This window comes from Nomascus leucogenys, chromosome 3, assembly GCF_006542625.1.
Source record: "Nomascus leucogenys isolate Asia chromosome 3, Asia_NLE_v1, whole genome shotgun sequence".
Lineage (NCBI taxonomy): Eukaryota > Metazoa > Chordata > Mammalia > Primates > Hylobatidae > Nomascus > Nomascus leucogenys.
In genome coordinates this window covers 6,534,998-6,553,938 of record NC_044383.1, presented here as the reverse complement: position 1 = coordinate 6,553,938, position 18,941 = coordinate 6,534,998, and the positions used below count along the sequence as shown (strand labels likewise).

Here is an 18,941-nt window from a genome sequence, read left to right as displayed (position 1 = left end):
TAGAGGGAGACGTCTTGATAGCAGTAAAAAAATACAACCAAAAGAAAGGCCTTCACCATTACCTGAGTGTTCACCATGGACCCCGTTGTGCCAAATCCAACAGGGGCATCATTTTCTCTAAGACACAAAACACACACACAATTCTATGAGATCAGTATCCGGTCCTTATTTTGGCCATTGAAAACCTGAAGATAGAGCAGGTTGTTTGCCGGAGGGCAGGCACCTAGGGGCTCGGGGAGAGGTGCTGCCCTGCCCACTTCAGCTGTCTGTAGAGACCACGAACAGGAACACTAGGAGGCTGTGTGTGCCTGAAATTCTGGACTTTACAGCCTGAGGTGCAGCTTAGGCACCTTAGGTTTATGGAGGCCATTCCTGGTACAGCTAAGCACCGTCCTATCCTTGGAGGTGTGGGCAGGAAGTGTTGAAAGGGGGATGGCTCTGCTCCCTGGTGGCTTTTCTTTAGTTGGGGACGTCTTAACACACACATCTGAAATAAGACTGGCCCATACAGAACAAGAGACAGGAAGCTTTGCGTGGTGCCAGGGCTGTTGGGAGGAGCAGAGTTAAAAGATCAAACGCGGACTTGGGTCTGGCTTTCGTGATGAGGTGCACCCAGTGGGAAGGCCCATCTTGCGAGGGAGAAGTTGGTACCCAAAGATGTGAGCTGGACTGGCTTCTTTCCGTCAGTAGAAGCAAGGGCCCAGGGAAGGGAGTGTGTGGTAGGAAGGTACGGTGGCCCGTGCTTGCCAGAGGAGTTTGCACATGACATGGTTTAATTTTAGAGAATTTTAGAGGTGTGCCACAATGCAGGTGCCTTTTGTGCATAGCCTCGCCTGGCTGGGCTGTGCAGGATGGATGGATGAGAACTTTGATCCGGGATTTTGAAGATGAGTTTTATATTGAATGCTATATCCTTTTAGGTAGAGGCTGTTGGGTAGGAGGAACATTAATATATATTTTTTTAAATTGAGAGTGGGCTAGTTGAATACTTTTTGGGCCTTAAACACTTTGTAGCATCCTTTTTACACCTGTGACTGCTGCCTTTATTCCATAATGCATGAGCAAAAGTGTGGTTGGAATTTAATGATATGACTTTTTAGGGGCTTATATAGGAGCAATATGATACTTTTGCAAAATAGGAGCAGCTTTATGTCAGGATAAACATGGGATTTCAGACATTTCTTGCTTATCATTGACAGTTTTAAGGATTCCTTCTAACACAGGACATATTTTGTCTACTGTGATTGTAAAATCTATTGGCTTAATATCAACATTGCTATATGATAATTTTTTTATTAATTTGGTTTCCAAAGAATATTCAGTCCATGTGCAATTGATTCATAGTTAGGCAAATAAAAAGAATCTATTAGTGGAAATAAAAGATAGTATTGAAGTGTCAATCAAAATGCTGTTAACAATGTCTTCTTATGTCACTTACGGTCATCTGGCGTCGTGGGTAGTTATGAATTTCTCCTCCTCAAACTATTGACCCTTTATATTTGTCTGAAAGAAAAGGTCACTTCTGTGGGTATCAGAGAGGATGATCCAGGCAGCGACTGAACGTATTTCAATATTAAAAACAACAACATTAAAACAAGCCAACACGACTCAGCATGGTCACTTCTGTCTTTACTATTACTAATATATTTCCCCTTTTTTCATCACAGCTTTTTATAACTATGATGCCAGAGGAGCAGATGAACTTTCTTTACAGATCGGAGACACTGTGCACATCTTAGAAACATATGAAGGTGCGTATGCATCTTGGTATCTTTTCTCTTGCATGTTTGGGCAGATGGCATATCTTCTCAGTGCCTGCTGAGCAAAGCATTCCTCTGTTACAGACACATAAGACAGTCATGCTGCCTTCTCAGGCTCCCTTTTCTTGCAGATGGATACTGTTTCAGGTAAGGGTAGTAGTGAGGCTGTTGTTTAATACTTTATTAAGGTGAACTTAAAACTGAAATTCCCATTTTTAAACTCATTGGCTCCTTATTTTCAAGCATGTGTAAATCTTTTTTTTTTTTTTTTTCTTTTGAGACAGAGTCTTGCTCTGTTGCCCAGGCTGGAGTGCGGTGGTATAATCTCAGCTCACTGCAACCTCTGCCTCCCAGGTACAAGTGACTCTTGTGCCTTAGCCTCCCGAGTAGCTGGGATTACAAGTGCTTGCCACCATGCCTGGCTAATTTTTTTGTATTTTTAGTAGAGACTGCATTTCACCCTGTTGGTCAGGCTGGTCTCCAACTCCTGACCTCAAATGATCTGCCCACCTCAGCCTCCCAAAGTACTGGGATTACAGGTGTGGTCCACTCTGCCTGGCCAAGTGTGTGTAAATCTTGATTGTTAACAGTTGACCACTTGATAAAAAATAGGTTTAAGATAGTTTACTTCGTTGTTTTGTTTTTGAGACAGGGTCTTGCTCCGTCGCACAGGTTGGAGTGCAGTGGCATAATCAGAGCTCACTGCAGGCAGCCTCCACCTCTTGGGCTCAAGCAGTCTTGCCACCTCAGGCTCCCAAGTAGCTGGGACTACAGGTGCATGCTGCCACACTCAGCTAATTTTTATATTTTTTGTAGAGACAGGGTTTCACCATGGTGCCCAGGCTGGTCCTGAACTCCTGAGCTCAAGTGATTTGCCTGCCTCGGCCTCTCAAGAGTGCTGGAATTACAGGCGTGAGCCACTGTGCCTAGCCTGTTTCATTGTTTTGATGTGAACTGAGATTTTTTCTTTTAATGTCCTCACTTAGATTTCTTGGCAGTATGTCTCAGAGGAACCACAGTTTTCATCTCTTACTTCGTTTCCTTTTTTTTAAACCTGTAATCCCCATTTTCTTGGGATGAACAGAGATTTATCATAGTTATATGGGATGCCGTCCAATGAAGCAATTTTTTTTTGTTTTTTTGAGATGGAGTTTTGCTCTTGTTGCCCAGGCTGGAGTGCAATGGCGCGGTCTTGGCCCACCACAACCTCTGCCTCCCAGATTCAAGCGATTCTCCTGCCTCAGCCTCCCGAGTAGCTGGGATTACAGGCATGTGTCACTGCACCCACCTAATTTTGTGTTTTTAGTAGTGACGGGGTTTCTCCTTGTTGGTCAGGCTGGTCTCGAACTCCCAATCTCAGGTGATTTGCCCACCTCGGCCTCCCAAAGTGCTAGGATTACAGGCCTGAGCCACCACGCCCGTCCTGAAGCAATTGTTGTAATTATCCAATAAATAAACTGTTGGTGACAGTGGTTTTCCAGTGTCCTTGGCTTTTCAGACAATTTGTTTTTATATTTCGTGTTTTGCAAATAATTTGAGCAGGCCATATTTCATTTTATGCTGTGGTTATTGTTGCACAGAAGGGAAGAAATTATGGGCTTGATTTTTTAAAGACTGTTCAGATCTGGAGGTTTTGGTAAGATTGTGTTTTCTTATTGTTGTCGGCTTAATTTCCTGCTTGAAAGGGTGGTTCCCATATAGCATATGAATAAAAAGGATAATTTCAGTAGAAAAATTGCTTTTTCACAAAGGGTTTTTAGCAAAACCCTTCCACCTGGGAGGTTGGGGATGAGAGGGGAAATCGAAGACATCCCGTAGTAATCAACAAATTGAACTTCCAACTCGAAATCCACTTTACGAGGAATGAAGTAGTGCCAAGCTTCCCTGCTTGAGGCAAACTGACCAGCTCCTGGTAGACTCCTCTGAGAAACACAGACCTATTAACAGATCCATGTTCATAGCTCTTATTTTCCCATCTGATGCATGCTTTACCTTCCCTAAAAAAGTCCTATCTGAAAAAAAAAATCGACTTTAGTGGCCTCTGCCTAGAAGCCAGTGCAGCTCTGCAAAACCAGCCCCAGTCCTTAAGCGGATGAGTAGCTGTGATGGGGTCTTCTGCTTGTTTTCCGTGTTTACAGCTGACAGCTGTGTTCCCTTATCTCCACTCAGTATATACTGCATGTGCCTGAGAGGAAACAGAGAGAAATTAAGTAGAGGTTAAGGATCAAACCGCTCGTCTCAGACACTTTTCTGATCTGAAGGGAAATGCTCTTGTATCTTTTTTTACTTTTGCTGCTGGTCAGTTGAAGTTGAAATCCTGGTTAATAAACACTGGGCAATGATGTCATTCCTGAATAGTTAATGATTTCCTGTGGCCCTGGGCATGTGGAGACTGCATTTTTGTTCTTTGTTTCATAAGAAGAATGTGTGTGTGGTGGTGTTTTTTTTTTTTTTTTTTTTTTTTTTTGAGATGGAGACTCGCTCTGTCGCCCAGGCTGGAGTACAGTGGTGCAATTTCAGCTCACTGCAACCTCTGCCTTCTGGATTCAAGGGATTCTCCTGCCTCAGCCTCCTAAGTAGCTGGGATTACATGTGCCCACCACCATGCCCAGCTGAGGAATGTGTTTTTTAAACAGTGGAATCCTTGGGCATGTCAATGGTCCTTGTAATACGTGTAACTTCAAAAATATCTGATTGCAGGCATTTGACTTTTTGACTGACATCATGATAAGAGATCTACAGTGAACATTAATTTTCTGAGCTAGTCATTCTTTCTAGATTCTGATGAAAATATTTCAGTCTTTGTAAAGACTGAATAAATGAATTTCTGTTCCTTGACAACTAACTTTTTGGTTTTAATCTGAATCTAATCAGAGAAATGCATTTGGAGAAGTATTAATAGTTTTGACTTTGGGAAGCGTGGTGACTTTTTGTCATTAAATAAAAAGAGAATAATGTACCTCCATTTGTTTTCCAATATCTTCCTCTTGTTTTGTCTAAATTTCATGGCTTGTATTAGAGTCTGGCATTTTCTTTTTCTTTCCTTGGCTCTCCTTTTCCTCTAAGACAATTTTTCGGTTTAGCAAGTTTGGTTTTCTTTTTTTCTATGATCCTTTCCAGGATATTTCAGAGCTTGCTCCAAGAGACTATAATTTCTAGATGATAACTCTTTATTTTAGGGTTCAAAGACTAAATTTACCTTCAAGTTATGGTTAATTTCTCTTTCTCGAGCTCACAAAGGCTTACAGCATAGAACAAAGAAAATGAACTTTCTAGCTCATGATGGAAGTGAAAAGAGCTTTGAGAGCTCATTCGTGCAGACTCCTGCCTTTAAACGATGTCCTGGGTCAACCAGATAGGAGAGGTGAGGCCAGGCCCCAGTGTTGATTGAGTGACTCTTGTCTGGTCAAGGGCGTGCCAATCCTGCTGTCAACTCGTTTCCATAGGGTCCCCAGGGCTTCCATAGGGTCCCCAGGGCTTCCATAGGGTCCCCAGGGCGAGATGCTGCACCAGAGGCAAGCTGCAGGCATTGCTCAAAGTTGAGGAAATTGTCCTTTTGATTCAGCCACATTCAAACTTAATTTATTCAACTCTTTAAAAGGGACAGTGATGCATTTTCTTCTAAAATGACTAGACCACCATTTTCCTGTGATGGACTGTGCCCTCCCCGAGTTTGGGACCTGTGTCTTGCCTGTATTTGTCTGTTCTCTGGGTGGATGTCTCTTTTTTTGGAGCAGGTTGGTTGACTACGTGGAGGCCACTTGCAAGCTGTGCCAGGGAGAAGTTAATTCTATAACAGCTGTGAGTCTTTCTCCTCCCAGCTTCATCCCTTCTTTGCTGTGTCCCCAGAGCAGCCAGGTTACGTTCCGTTCCGTTCTCTCACTCTCCGGTGCAAAACCTCTGCCGGAACATCCTCTCTCCTTCATGCTGAACTCTGTCATGCAGCAGGGTTTGTGGTGTGACCCCTGCTTGTCTTAGGGCACTTCCAGTTTCTGAGCTCATGGAGGACAGAGATTGGGTCTAATCTCTTTCTGTATTTGTGGCACGCAGTGTGGTCTCTGGCACGTGGTGTGTGGGCTTACTTCGTTGAACAAATAGTGCATGCCAAAAATCGTGGGGAGGAAAACCATAGTTTTCATTTTGCTTAGGAAGGCCATTAGAAGAGGAATCGACTGCCTGTGAACATTAAATAAAGACACAAAACTCCTTGCCTTTCATGCCTACTGTTTGGCCCTTCCTCCTCCTGCCTCCCATAGAAAACCTTTCTACTGTGTTTGAAGTGGCCTCATTTGCCTGTGTTCTTGTGCTGTTTGGTGTGCATCTGTTTTTAACGGATATAAGTGTGTGGTTATAGTCTGATCCTGTTTCTTATTTTCCCTGGTGCTCCATTTAAAATGCACTGTGTTCTCTGTGTCCCTTTAGTCCATGGCTCTAACTGCATTGTGTGTACCTTTCATGTTTTACTAACTGCCTGCCTCACCAGGTATGAGCACTTAGGTTGTCCCCGCTTCCCGCCACCCAAGATCAAGCTGCCCTGAGCATCCCATGTCTGTCTCACTCTGCAGGGCACACAGATGTCTTTGGGCTGCGTTCCCAGGAGGGGGTTGCTGGGTCTCGGGTGTGGAGATGTAGACTTTGGATAAGCAGGGCCTGCTGCTCCCAGGCTGGTTGCCGCAGTGGACACTGCCGCCCACGGTGACCAGGGGCTTCCTGTGTCCTGCAGTGGTCTGCCTTCTACCACTCTTAACTGTGCACTTTTCATTTCTCTGATTATTATTAAACTGAAGCATCTCTTCATACATGTGGAGGTCTTTTGGGTTTCCTCTATACATAGTTTATAAACTTTGCTCATTTTCTTTCTTTTCCTTTTTTTTTTTTCTGAGATGGAGTCTTGCTCTATTGCCCAGGCTGGAGTGCAGTGGCCTGATCTGAGCTCACTGCAACCTCTGCCTCCCTGGTTCAGGTGATTCTCAGCCTCCTGAGTACCTGGTATTACAGGTGCACGCCACCACACCCACCCAGTTTTTGTATTTTTAGTAGAGACGGGGTTTCACCATGTTGGCCAGGCTAGTCTTGGAACTCCAGGCCTCAAGTGATCTGCCCACTTCGGCTGCCCAAAATGCCAGGATCACAGGAGTAAGCCACCACTCCCGGCCTCATTTTCTTACTATACTTAGTTGCTGTCTTTTTTTGTGTGTGTGTCTGTTTTATTTCCTTATATATTCTAAGACGTTAATCTTTGTCAGTTTCAGAAAAGAAAGGACATTAATGTTGAAAATGCAGGAAGACTATAATAGGATAAAGGACAGTTGTTGAAATTGAGTACACAGCTTTGCATAACTCATTCAACTGACCTTTCTTTTTCCTTTTTGATATATGAGCACTGTGTCATAGATGGGCGCTGATACTGGGCCAGCTTATCAAAACCACTGAACTTGACAATATGGCTATCAGGAGATAATCCTTCAAATGTGTGGCTGAAGTCTAGGCATTTTGTATCTGAGGTTCCCCCAATCAATCTGTTGAGTCTCCAGTCAAGAGAGTGAAATGAGTTCAGTTCGTCATAACTGGGTCTTAGCAAAACCTTCACCAGAGTCCTGGCAGTTTCTGTCCTCTTTTCTGGTTACGCAGAAAACAGCTATTTACTAATCCCTTGGGGATTCTGCTCATCTTAACACCATCACTTTCTGGTTCATAATCATCCTTTTCATCCCTGGTTGTGAAAATTTTCACCTTTTGAGAGAGGTGGAGGCCAGTTGCTGCAGCAATGGCCCATTTTCACATCTGTCTGATCTTTGGTTTCTGAGGTTTGACTTTTTAATAGTGTAAAGAAACCCAATATTTGGTTATTCTCTGGGAATTTACCCAGCTCACGTTTTCCAAGTGCCCTCTGTCACTCTCTGACAGGATCCTTTGTTCCTATGGGGCAGAGTTGGGATTTGTCTTTGAGCTTTTTTTTTCTGAGATAGAGTCTTGCTCTCTCATCCAGGCTGGAGTGCAGTGGCATGATCTTAGCTCACTGCAACCTCTGCCTCTCGGGTTTAAGCAATTCTCCTGCCTCTGCCTCTTGAGTAGCTGGGATTATAGGGGCTCACCACCATGCTCGGCTAATTTTTGTATTTTTCATTAGAGACAGGCTTTCACCATGTTGGCCAGGCTGGTCTTGAACTCCTGACCTCAAGTGATCCACCTGCCTTGGCCTCCCAAAATGCTGGGATTATAGGTGTGAGCCACTGTGCCTGGCCTCTTTGAGCTTTTGACTAGCTTTCCAGAAACTAGATGGCCTGGAGTGACTTAAGAATGTTTGGGATTAAAAAATCATCCGTCTGAACTCACAAATGGTGGGGAGCTTGGAGGCTGGATACTGACGGTAGACCTCTAGGCCTTTGCAGGGGCAGTTCCTGTCCTCAGCCTGAGAGGGGTGCCAGGGGTGTGGCTGGGTCTGGTCCCTTATTGAAGGGACTCTTCTATGTGGCATCCATGGCATGCGGATGGTTCGAGTGTGTCTTTCTTTCTGCTGTCACTATTTTCTTTCTCTCGCCACTTGGAAGGAGCGAGAAGTGGAGCCTGGGCCAAACCCAAAGGGCAGGTGTGTCCTGTGCTTGGCCCTGGAGCTTCCTGTGGGTTGAGGGCTGTATTGTTGCTACAGAAGTACTTTGTGAGGTCGTGGCTGCTCCAGGAAAAAGTGCCCTGTCTTGAAGCGGGGGAAGTTATCTCTCAATGGGTTTTCTGTTTTGGGGCAGCAAGATGCTGGTATGTGCCCTTGGAGAGATCTTGGTCTAAATCAGGCAGAGGGGGAGTGAAGAAAATGCATGCACAAGGAGACTACTCAGGGCCAGTGGTTGAAAGGACAAGTCCTGCTCTTGGAACTGTGCATCTGAACTTCAAACTGCTGCTTCCGAACCACGTGAGACGACAGAGGTGAAGGTGTGGAGGCCCACGTGTGAAGGTTGCCAGCTGGGCTCCGGGTGCACTGTTGAAATGCTCTCTGGGAAACCACGTAGTATGTCTCCAAAGCCTTAGGCTCATTGAAAAATGCTGGTGACAAACTGACCTCACTGGTTCTGCCAAACAGTGAATTCTACACATCACGAATGTATTGTGAGGACCCTAACACGTCTCTTTGTACTAACTGTTTCAACTTTGTGTTTGTTTAGGGTGGTACCGAGGTTACACGTTAAGAAAAAAGTCTAAGAAGGTAAGTCCTTCTTCTTAAACACAGTGCATGTCTCTTCATAAATCAAACCTTGAGAGGAAATCAATTCCATCTCATTTGTGTCTGAGGGTTTTACTTCTATATCTCTTTCTCTGAATTTAAAAAAATATATGGGTAGGAATGTGAACGACCTTGGATTGTTTTCTTCTGAACAATATGTGTACATAGAAATTGCAGCTTCATCTCCGTGAGTGAATTGCTGGTTTGTGGTATAGTGTTGGCCTGTTGTCTTCCGTTCCTGAATTTTGTGTCCTTTTTAGGCCTGTGTGTGTCAGAGAATGATCCGAGTAAAGCGACTTCAGGAAAAAAATTATTTCTCATAGCTGTCAATCTTATGTTGTCCTTCATAATAGATTAGCAAATTTGCAAAGCTCATGCATGCTCTTTCCTTCTTGCATATAGTTCTTACCCTGCCTAAGTCAAGCTGTGAAAAAAGGAGTTCTGCTCTCCTAGAGCAGTTTGCACGAGTGGTTGTTTGAATTTCTGAAACTAAGACATGTAATTACACCTCGGATCATTGTGGTGGGCACTCCCGTACACAATTCTGTTGTGGCTTTAACATTCTTAGCTTCATAGAACCTAATTGTGGCTCTTCTGTTTCATTCTACGATGTTAAGACTTTGAAGTAACCTCTATTCTAAGCTGTGGTTGGGCCGTCCACATTAACCGATATGTTTTAATATCTAATTATGTTTGACAGATGGTTCATTTTACTTTTGTGTCCTAAATTTGCCTCTCATTATCTCCTTATTGGGCTGGACTCTAGATTGTGGTCCTGAGCCTGTAATAAGTCCTCCAAAGTCTAGTGGCCCAAGTGCCAGGGTCCTCCCACTCTGCCTTCCCCAGAGCCCCTAACCCAGGCTTTGCTGAGCAGGTCAGAGTTGGGTCATCCTCTCACAACACCAGCACTTGGGAAGGGTCCAGGGTGGTCCCTATGGCAGCCATCCTCTGGCACGGTCGTGTCTACTGTGAGAGACAGTGTTAGGAAATCAGTGAGCCAGATCTGCAAATTGGGACCAGGACCTCTTACCTTGACCTTGCCAACCTCAGACTGGGCTACAGGTCTCTACACATCCAGTGACCTATAGCCTTGAAGTTTGCGCAAGATAGATTTCAACCCAGTGGATGGTGGAATAGATTTCTCCAAGGAAAGTTCTATTTTCGCATTGATTTTCCCTTCCCCAATCAAGAGTGAATTCCAGCCAGGCACAAAGGTATGCACCTGTAGGCCCAGCTACTTGAGAGACTGAAGTGGGAGGATTGCTTGAGCTCAGGAGTTTGAGACCAGCCTCTGCTGGTCATAATGAGTGAGATCTATCCCTAAAAAAAATAGTGTATGCTTGCAGATGAAACTCTGAATTTGGGAAAGCTGCAGTTGAAACCTTTAGTAATAAGAGATTAAGATCATGGACAAATATGACCCTCCCCCATCGCATTCCTACATAGGACACAGCTGCCACATCCTGGGCTGGATGTGCCCCAGGCAAGCTGTTCCTTTTTCTTTGAATCTTATTTGGTATTTGTTATCACCTTCCCCAATTTGAGATCTCTTCCATTCCCACAATGCCTCCCGAAACCACAATACTTCTGCACTACACCTGGGCGCCTAGACATCATAGCTCATTCATAACTCATCGACACAGTAGAGCTGGGTAGGGCGTAGCTATTTTTCCATCTAAGATCTCCACTGGTAGATGAATAAATCCAAGCTTTACAGAGATTGTAAATTTGTAAGGGGCCTCTCAGGCAGTAGCAGAAAAGGGGTGTGGGCCCTAGGAATCCTGACACCACGTGTCTGTAAACAACTTTCCTGTAGTTATAAGTGTGCAGTTGATCAGGGGTGGTGCTGAGCAGGCCCTGCGGAAGTTGCACATTTCAAACCTGCAGGTGTGTCCGGCCTCACGCAGTCATTATCCTTCCTGTGGCTTCACGACTCTCCAGTGGGTTTGCTGAGATTGAGGGTTGTCTCTGCCTGTGGACATGGACAGGACTGGGATTGGTTTTTTGTTTTTCTCCCCCATCTGGGTGGACACCTATTGCTATCATGGAAAGACACCCAGGAGGGTGTACCTGGGATTTGGAGCTGTCCTGGATAACCAGGACCTGAACACAGCAACCCAGCGTTGGGTCCCTTCAGACTTTTGTTTTATTTTAAGTTAATTTTTTTTTTTTTTTTTTGGAGACAGGGTCTCACTTTGTGGCTCAGACTGGAGTGCAGTGGCATGATCATAGATCACTGCCACCTCGACTTCCTGGGCTCAAGGCATTCTCCTCCCTCAGCCTCCCAAGTAGCTGGGACTACAGGTGCACACCACCATGCCTAACTAATTTGTAAAAAAGATTTTGGCAGAGACAGGGTCTCATCATCTTGCCCTGGCTGTTGGTGAGCTCCTGGGCTCCTAGGCTCAAGTGATCCTCCCACCTCAGCTTCCCGAAGTGCTGGTTGTAGGTGTGCACCTCTGAGCCTGGCCCGGCCTTGTTTGTTGCTCAGCCTCTGACTCTGCCTGACGCCTTCCCTCTCTGTGATAATTCTTCTTTATATGGAATTTAGCCACTTTCCTTGTTGGCAGAAACAACATGAATCATTGGTGCCTGCTAGACCCATTCAGCCCCCTGCCTGCCCCCTGCCCGCCCCCTGCCCTTCCCAAACTTGATTAGTAGCTTGTTTTCTGCATCATTCAGGGCTGGATGCCGGGGAAACCCAGGCAGAAGCTTCCATTCCCACAACAGGTGCCTTGAAGCCACAGGGGTGCCACTTTATCAATTTCTGCTGCATGCACTAAATCTCATGCAGGAAGCGGTAGCTGGGTTGCATTGCATTGCCCAAAACCCCAGCCCCGTTGCCTCTTTTCTTACCTTCCTTTGCTTATCTCTGCTTTATTCCAGTAAGGGAGTTATTTTGCTTGCTCAGAAAGCAGGACCTTAAGTTTTTGTTTTTGTTTTTTTTTTTCCCTGAGGCAGAGTCTTGCTCTGTCACCCAGATTGGAGTGCAGTGGCAGGATCTCTGCTCACTGCAACCTCCACTTCCCGAGTTCTAGCGATTCTCCTGCCTCAGCCTCCTGAGTAGCTGGGATTACAGGTGCCCGCCACCACACCCGGCTAATTTTTGTATTTTTAGTAGAGATGGGGTTTCACCATGTTGGCCAGGCTGGTCTTGAACTCCTGACCTCAAGCGATCCACACACCTGAGCCTCCCAAAGTGTTGGGATTACATCACGCCTGGCCTAGGACCCAAAATCTTGATAAAGCTCTTTCTGGCACTTCACAGAATGTGCCTGAGGCTGAATGTCCTGTTGAGAAACTCTCCCCAGGCTTCATTCTCTTGGGCTCATATGTGCATTGCACTTGAGGGAGGCTGGCCAGCTTATCAGCGGAAGCTAGGATGTACCCCCAGGTGTTGTGGAGATTGGGTGAAATTCGGTCTGCCTTCCTGTATTTTACCAGAGGGTCCCCCTGTTGGGGAGGTCTCTGAGAAAGTCCCTGTGGGTCTGGGTACGTGGTCAGTGCACAAGGGACGATTGGTGGTGTAAACCAACTTTCATCATTTTGAAAGAGGAGACTATCATCAAAAATTGCTTTTGAGACATCATTTGGCCTTTGTTCTGCCTGCATTGAGGCCAAAAAGGTGTGATCTGTGGAGGAGCCTGCGAATTGCCTGTATCTTTGTAGACTTTTTCCTTTGCAATGTGTTGTCTGTTTGCTTCTAAGACATCGGCAGATTCTGCAATACAATCTGAATGGGTTGCCGTCTTTTCCACTTCTTTGTGTTTTCTTTGATGTGTTACATGTGGGGCTTAGCATGAGACTTAAAAAATTAAGAGCAATCTAGCCACCCCTCACCCCACCTTTTTGGGAACTATTGTTCGATTTACATTCAGCAATCCTATTGATAATAAAAGCTACTGTTTTTTTTTTTTTTTCTCCCAAAGGGTATATTTCCTGCTTCATATATTCATCTTAAAGAAGCGATAGTTGAAGGAAAAGGGTGAGTCTGGTCTTGATGTGTAAATGAAGAATTGCAATTACTATATTTGGCCTTGCTGCTCTTTTGTATGATGGCATAATATGAGAGGGTCAAGACAATGGGTGTGATTGACTCTAGGGGGACAGGAGTTTTGGGGAGAGAAAGGGGACTGTGATTCAGAGTTGTGTTCAACATGGCTTTGATCCCTTACAGAGTCTGAAGTCAGCACCATACTTGGCAGTCACGGTCCTTGAACCTGTGGTCACTATTGGAAAGCATTCGCCCTGGCGCCCTGTGCTTCCTCTGTGAGCTACTGACTTCATTTGGCAGAGACTCCAAAGCCCCCCAGCTCTAAGTCCCCTTTTTTTTTTGGGAAGACATTGCAGGCTGTGCTATAAATGGAGTTTAGGGTGAAGCAACAGTTGTTAATTGGGACATGCATGAGTTTACATTTTTGTCTAATTGTGATGTATGTTTCCTAGAGGTCATAAAACTGATGTATAAGATCATTAAAAGGACATTTCTAGAACAGGAACCCATTAGGCAGGAATGGCAAATGAATAACCAGGTGTGAACTTGGAAGAAGGAACATTAAAATGTTTTCTTTTTTTGTCTCTGCTACATCTTCACACTCAGTTAAATATGTAAATTATAAAATTACTAATCATATGATTACTGCATAATGACATCTCTTTGGCTGATTACAAAATTGCCTTTCCGAGCACTGTACTTTTAATATATGAAAAGAACCGTTCGGGTTCCATAGTTCGATGATGCATAATTAAAATGAAGAAAATAATTTAGAGGCATGAATGATGATGACCTGCAATATGGTACTTTTTAGACAGGTAAAGTGTTTTGTATGCAGAGTTTTAAAGGGAAGAAAAAGAAAGTTGAGACTTTTACTCTGTGGAAGTAACTGGATCAAGTGTGTATTTAGTGTACTTTATATCTGCATTAGAATCCTTATACAGGGCAGACCGTATATGATTATTTAAAAAGCACTTTGATGTATACAAAAGAATATATGTAAAATGTAATTATGAAGCATGATAATAAAGTGAACAGTAGCTTATTCTGAGTCTCAATAAGTAGAGTCACACCTAACCAGACAGGCAGACAGAGATGTATTTGGTTCCTGTTCCTGGGCCTTCTGGTCCAAGGTGCCCCACTGTGGGCAGATGCATAGCGCTATGGTGAAATGAACAGTTTAGAAACAATTTCCCTGCTGTTGCTTTGGGTTCCCTGTGATTGTTCCCCACACTCTTTTCCTGGCTCTATCTGTCTCCCTTGCCACAGCCACTCAAGCCTCGCTGTCCAACAGCTCCTTCCCTGAAGATCCCTGGTCTTCAGGCTTGACAGGTGATCTCATCCCTCTTCTTTTCCTCCAGGTTGTTGTAGACTTCCACCTTCCCTTCTTCTCCTGGTCCTTTGCCCTTTCTAGTGCCAATGTGGGCCACGCTTTCAACTCACCTCTGCCTGCCTTCTTGCTCTCCAAGTTTGTTGTCCTGTCTCTCTTGCAGAGTCTCTCTCTTTCAGGATCTGTCTCTTGCTGGTCTCCTGCATGATCGTTCTCATATGGCCTCTGTCTTGCAGGCTGCCTTGTAAGCCTCTCTTTCTTGCATGAGCTCTCTCTTGCATGATCTGTCTCTTGCAGGCTCTGTCTTTCTCTTGCAGGCTCTGTCTTTCTCTTGCAGGCTCTGTCTTTCTCTTGCAGGCTCTGTCTTTCTCTTGCAGGCTCTGTCTTTCTCTTGCAGGCTCTGTCTTTCTCTTGCAGGCTCTGTCTTTCTCTTGCAGGCTCTGTCTTTCTCTGCAGGCTCTGTCTTTCTCTTGCAGGCTCTGTCTTTCTCTTACAGGCTCTGTCTTTCTCTTGCAGCCTCTGTCTTTCTCTTGCAGGCTCTGTCTTTCTCTTGCAGGCTCTGTCTTTCTCTTGCAAGGCTCTCTCTCATGTGATCTCTCTCACAGTATCTTGCTTGCATTGACTCTTGTGAAGGATCTCTTTTGCTTCGTCTCTCTTCTCTCTGGACGCTGACTTCATTCATTTTCAGACATCCCAAATGATTACTTTATGCCTGTTACCACTGATTCTATACCTATTCCCCCATAACCAAAGCAATTCCCATTTTGTCCTCCATGCTTTTCCCAGTACTGACATGGTTAGCAATGCCTCCTTATGTCCAGACCTCCCAGTGTCTTCTCGTCCTCCGCCTCTGGAGCTCCACTGCAGCCTTGGACACGTTGGTCCCCGCTTCGCTGAAAGCCCCTTTGAATGCCGATGCTCTCATCCTCTTCTTATTACGCTGACCTACTGCTCAGGCATGTCACCATCTCCTCTGTCCTGTGTCCGCTACTCTGAGGGTGCTGTCCTAGCCTTCTATTTCTTTGTTGCCCCTCCCTGATTGACATGGCCTCTGTTGCGTTCCCCTCTTCAGCTGATCTGTCTCTATGGGTGATGCTGACATCGGGACCATCAGCCCTGACTTGTCTCTTGACCCCTCATTCAGTTAGGCAGCCAAGTAACTAATGAGAATCATCCCCACTGTTGGGTGAGCATCTGCTATGTCCCATTCATTCTCTTTTCAAAAAAAAAATTATTATTATTTTTATTTTGTATTGTGTATTTTTATTTTTTGAGATGGAGTCTTGCTCTGTCACCCAGGTTGAAGTGCAGTGGCGAGATCTTGGCTCACTGCAACCTCTGCCTCCAGGTTCAAGTGATTCTCCTGCTTTAGCCTCCCCAGTGGCTGGGACTACAGGCATTCACCACCATGCCCAGCTAATTTTTGTGGTTTTTTTTTTTTTTCAGTAGAGATGGGGTTTCCCCATGGTGGCCAGGCTGGTCTTGAACTTCTGACCTTAAGTGATCTGCCTGCCTTGGCCTCCCAAAGTGCTGTGATTACAGATGTGAGCCACCGCACCCGGCCAAAAAATTATTTTTAGATTTGACAAATAAAAATTGTATGTATTCATGGTGTACAACATGATGTTTTGAAGATGTATACATTGTGGGATGGCTAAATCAAACTATGTGTGCATTACCTTACATACTTATTTATTTGTAGTGAGAACACTTAAAATCTACTCTCAGCAATTTTGAGTATACAATACATAGCTATTGACTGTAGTCACCTTGGTGTAGGATAGTAGGCCTGTTGAACTTATTCCTCCTATCTAACAGAAACTCGGTGTCCCTTTGACCCATCATCTCCCCACTCCCCTATGTCCCATTCATTCTTTTTTTTTTTTTTTTTTTTTGAGACGAAGTCTTGCTCTGTCGCCCAGGCTGGAGTGCAGTAGCATGATCTCCACTCGCTGCAACCTCCGCCTCCTGTGTTCAAGTGATTCTCCTGTCTCAGCCTCCTGAGTAGCTAGGATTATAGGCGCACGCCACCATGCCTGGTTAATTTTTGTATTTTTAGTAGAGACGGGGTTTCTACTTCTCATAGCCAGTGTGAGGAGCACCCAGTGGACTCAACGCAGGATCCGTAAGATGAAAACAGCCCAGTTGTTGCAGATCCTCACACTGTGAGCAGAAGGAAATTTCTCCCTGCAGACTTTATAGGGATGACACCTTAGCATGTAATAAACCGCATCTCCATCAGCATCCTTACTGGGAAACTTGGGGACATCCTTGGCAGGGCTGTTTTAATAGTCATGTTCTTCAGTAGACACTGATGGTGGCCCATGAAAGGGTCATTTTTTTGTTGTTGTTGTTGATTTTTTTTTTTTTTTTTTGAGATGTTGTCTCGCTTTGTTGCCCAAGCTGGAGTGCAATGGTACAATCTTGGCTCACTGCAACTTCTGCCTGCCAGGTTCAAGTGATTCTCCTACTTCAGCCTCCTGAGTAACTGGGATTACAGGCCCGCACCCCCACGCCCGGCTAATTTTTTGTATTTATTTATTTTTAGTAGAGATGGGGTTTCACCATGTTGGCCAGGCTGGTCTCGAACTCCTGATCCACCCACCTTGGCCTCCCAAAGTGCTGGGATTACAGGCGTGAGCCACCACGCCCAGCCCAAAGGGTCATTCCTCATAGCAGTTTTCTAGGGGATGGTCTTGCCTGCACCCTTCCCTCTGATGTCTGGTTCTGGAACTATCCACGAGACCATCATTCTCTCAGGGTCCCCGTTGTCTCTTGCTTTGGGATCCTCCCCTCCACTGTCAATAAGTCATCGCAGGCCTGATCCCCAATCGTGAGCCAAAGTCAGGGTTCCTTCCACAGGTCTGGGCTCTGTGCACATCAAGGGATGTAGGTAGGACCTATTGTAGCATCCCTCGGCATTCCATGCTGGCCACATTCTTGCCTGTTCAGGACACACAGACAACCTGTGGGGCCAGCTAGCCTAACAACACCAGCCACAAATTCACTCTGTCCCCCCAACCCTCAGTAGTCTGAGTCTTACTTAGCATAGTGCCTGACCCAGAGCACATGCCCAGGAAGCAGTGGGTTGATTTGATGAAAACCAGCGCATAAATAGGTAATGAGTTAAGAATAATTCAAGGGGCTGGGCATGGTGGCTCATGCCTGTAATCCCAGCACTTTGGGAGGCTGAAGTGGGAGTATCACCTGAAGTCAGGCGTTCAAGACCAGCCTGGCCAATATGGTGAAACCTCATCTCTACTAAAAATACAAAAATTAGCCGGGCGCTAATTTTTGGTGGTGGGCACCTGTAATCCCAGCTACTTGGGAGGCTGAGGCAGGAGAATCACTTGAACCTGGGAGGCAGAGATTGCCGTGAGCTGAGATTGTGCCACTGCACTCCAGCCTGTGTGACAGAGCGAGACACCATCTCAAAAAAAAAGAGTAAGTCAACGGTTAACCTTTTGGGGTGGAGGAAAAAGGATAAGAAAGAGGATACAGAGTTTAATCAGAGTTGGCATCAGATAGAGTAACCATGGACATTTGGAAGCTGTAACCTCTCTCGTATTTCGCCAAGGATAACTGCTTCATGTATTATCATGTAATGAGTTTTATGCATGATGGAAAATGTAAAAGTCCTCTTAACCCAAACATGCATTTTAATACCACATGGACTGGCTGTAATTTATGGCATTTTTAAGATATATGGGTACACATATTATGAATATACTTTCCTTTTGCCAGACCTTGACGTTCTGTAGACTTTTAATGGCATATTATGTGCCTCTTTCATCTTACCTTGACGTATGAGGTGGATGGCTTACGTGCAGGGTAATGTATGAACCTTCCCAAGCTCTGTACAAATATAACTTGTCATTCGTAGAGACGTATGTATTTATATGTGTGAATGCAGTCTTATTCGTAGATTTTCTTCCCATTTGCTTAATACTGAACGCTATGGCCTAGATGTGAAATTTTCCAGGTACCAGTCATAGCAGGCAGTGACACCATGGACTCAGCTGCTCTTTCCTTCTTTCCGCCCAGGCAACATGAAACTGTCATCCCGGGTGACCTCCCCCTCATCCAGGAAGTCACCACGACACTCCGAGAGTGGTCCACCATCTGGAGGCAGCTCTACGTGGTGAGAAAATGAGATATTCATTCAAAGCTTAGAAATAGAGAGTGGGCTTTTTTGACCCTGATATGCCAATGGGATGTTTTTCTTTCTCAGCGAACCTTAAAAGCAGAGCTTCCGAGACAGAGTTTTACTCAGAAACGGCAAAGGAAGCAACATGGCTGAGAGTTTAGCCCCTGTTGGGGGCTGTGTGCCCTTCAACCTGCCATGTATTTGGGTGTATTACAGTGAGCTGTAGCAGAAGGGACTGTAAGATGTGTCTTTCCTTGCATTGGAAGGAGAAATGTGGTTGTTTCAGTTCCCTGGAACGCAGGATTGGGCAGTGTGTGTTGATGTCACCTTTTAAACAGTAATGGGTGCTTATTTAAGGATCCAGTAGAGGGAAATTACTATTTATTATTATTATTTTTTGCCGTTGTCTGACAGTAGGTAATACCTCTTATCATTGAAGAAAAACAACAGTCTTCTAGATTTACCTGTGTTTGTCACAGGGATAGGGAAATATT

The 18,941-nt window shown here is 45.0% G+C and overlaps 1 protein-coding gene across 2 annotated transcripts in view; it reads left to right on the top strand.

The window, feature by feature from the left end:
• Positions 1–18,941, top strand: part of DOCK1 (dedicator of cytokinesis 1) — a 544,856-nt gene that overhangs the window by 65,635 nt on the left and 460,280 nt on the right. For both annotated transcript variants that reach the window (XM_012505804.2, XM_003280960.2), the window contains exons 2-5: positions 1,668–1,751; positions 8,918–8,958; positions 12,906–12,961; positions 18,345–18,441. In XM_012505804.2, the coding sequence (XP_012361258.1) occupies positions 1,668–1,751; positions 8,918–8,958; positions 12,906–12,961; positions 18,345–18,441 (278 nt within the window). The remainder of the gene's footprint in view (positions 1–1,667; positions 1,752–8,917; positions 8,959–12,905; positions 12,962–18,344; positions 18,442–18,941) is intronic.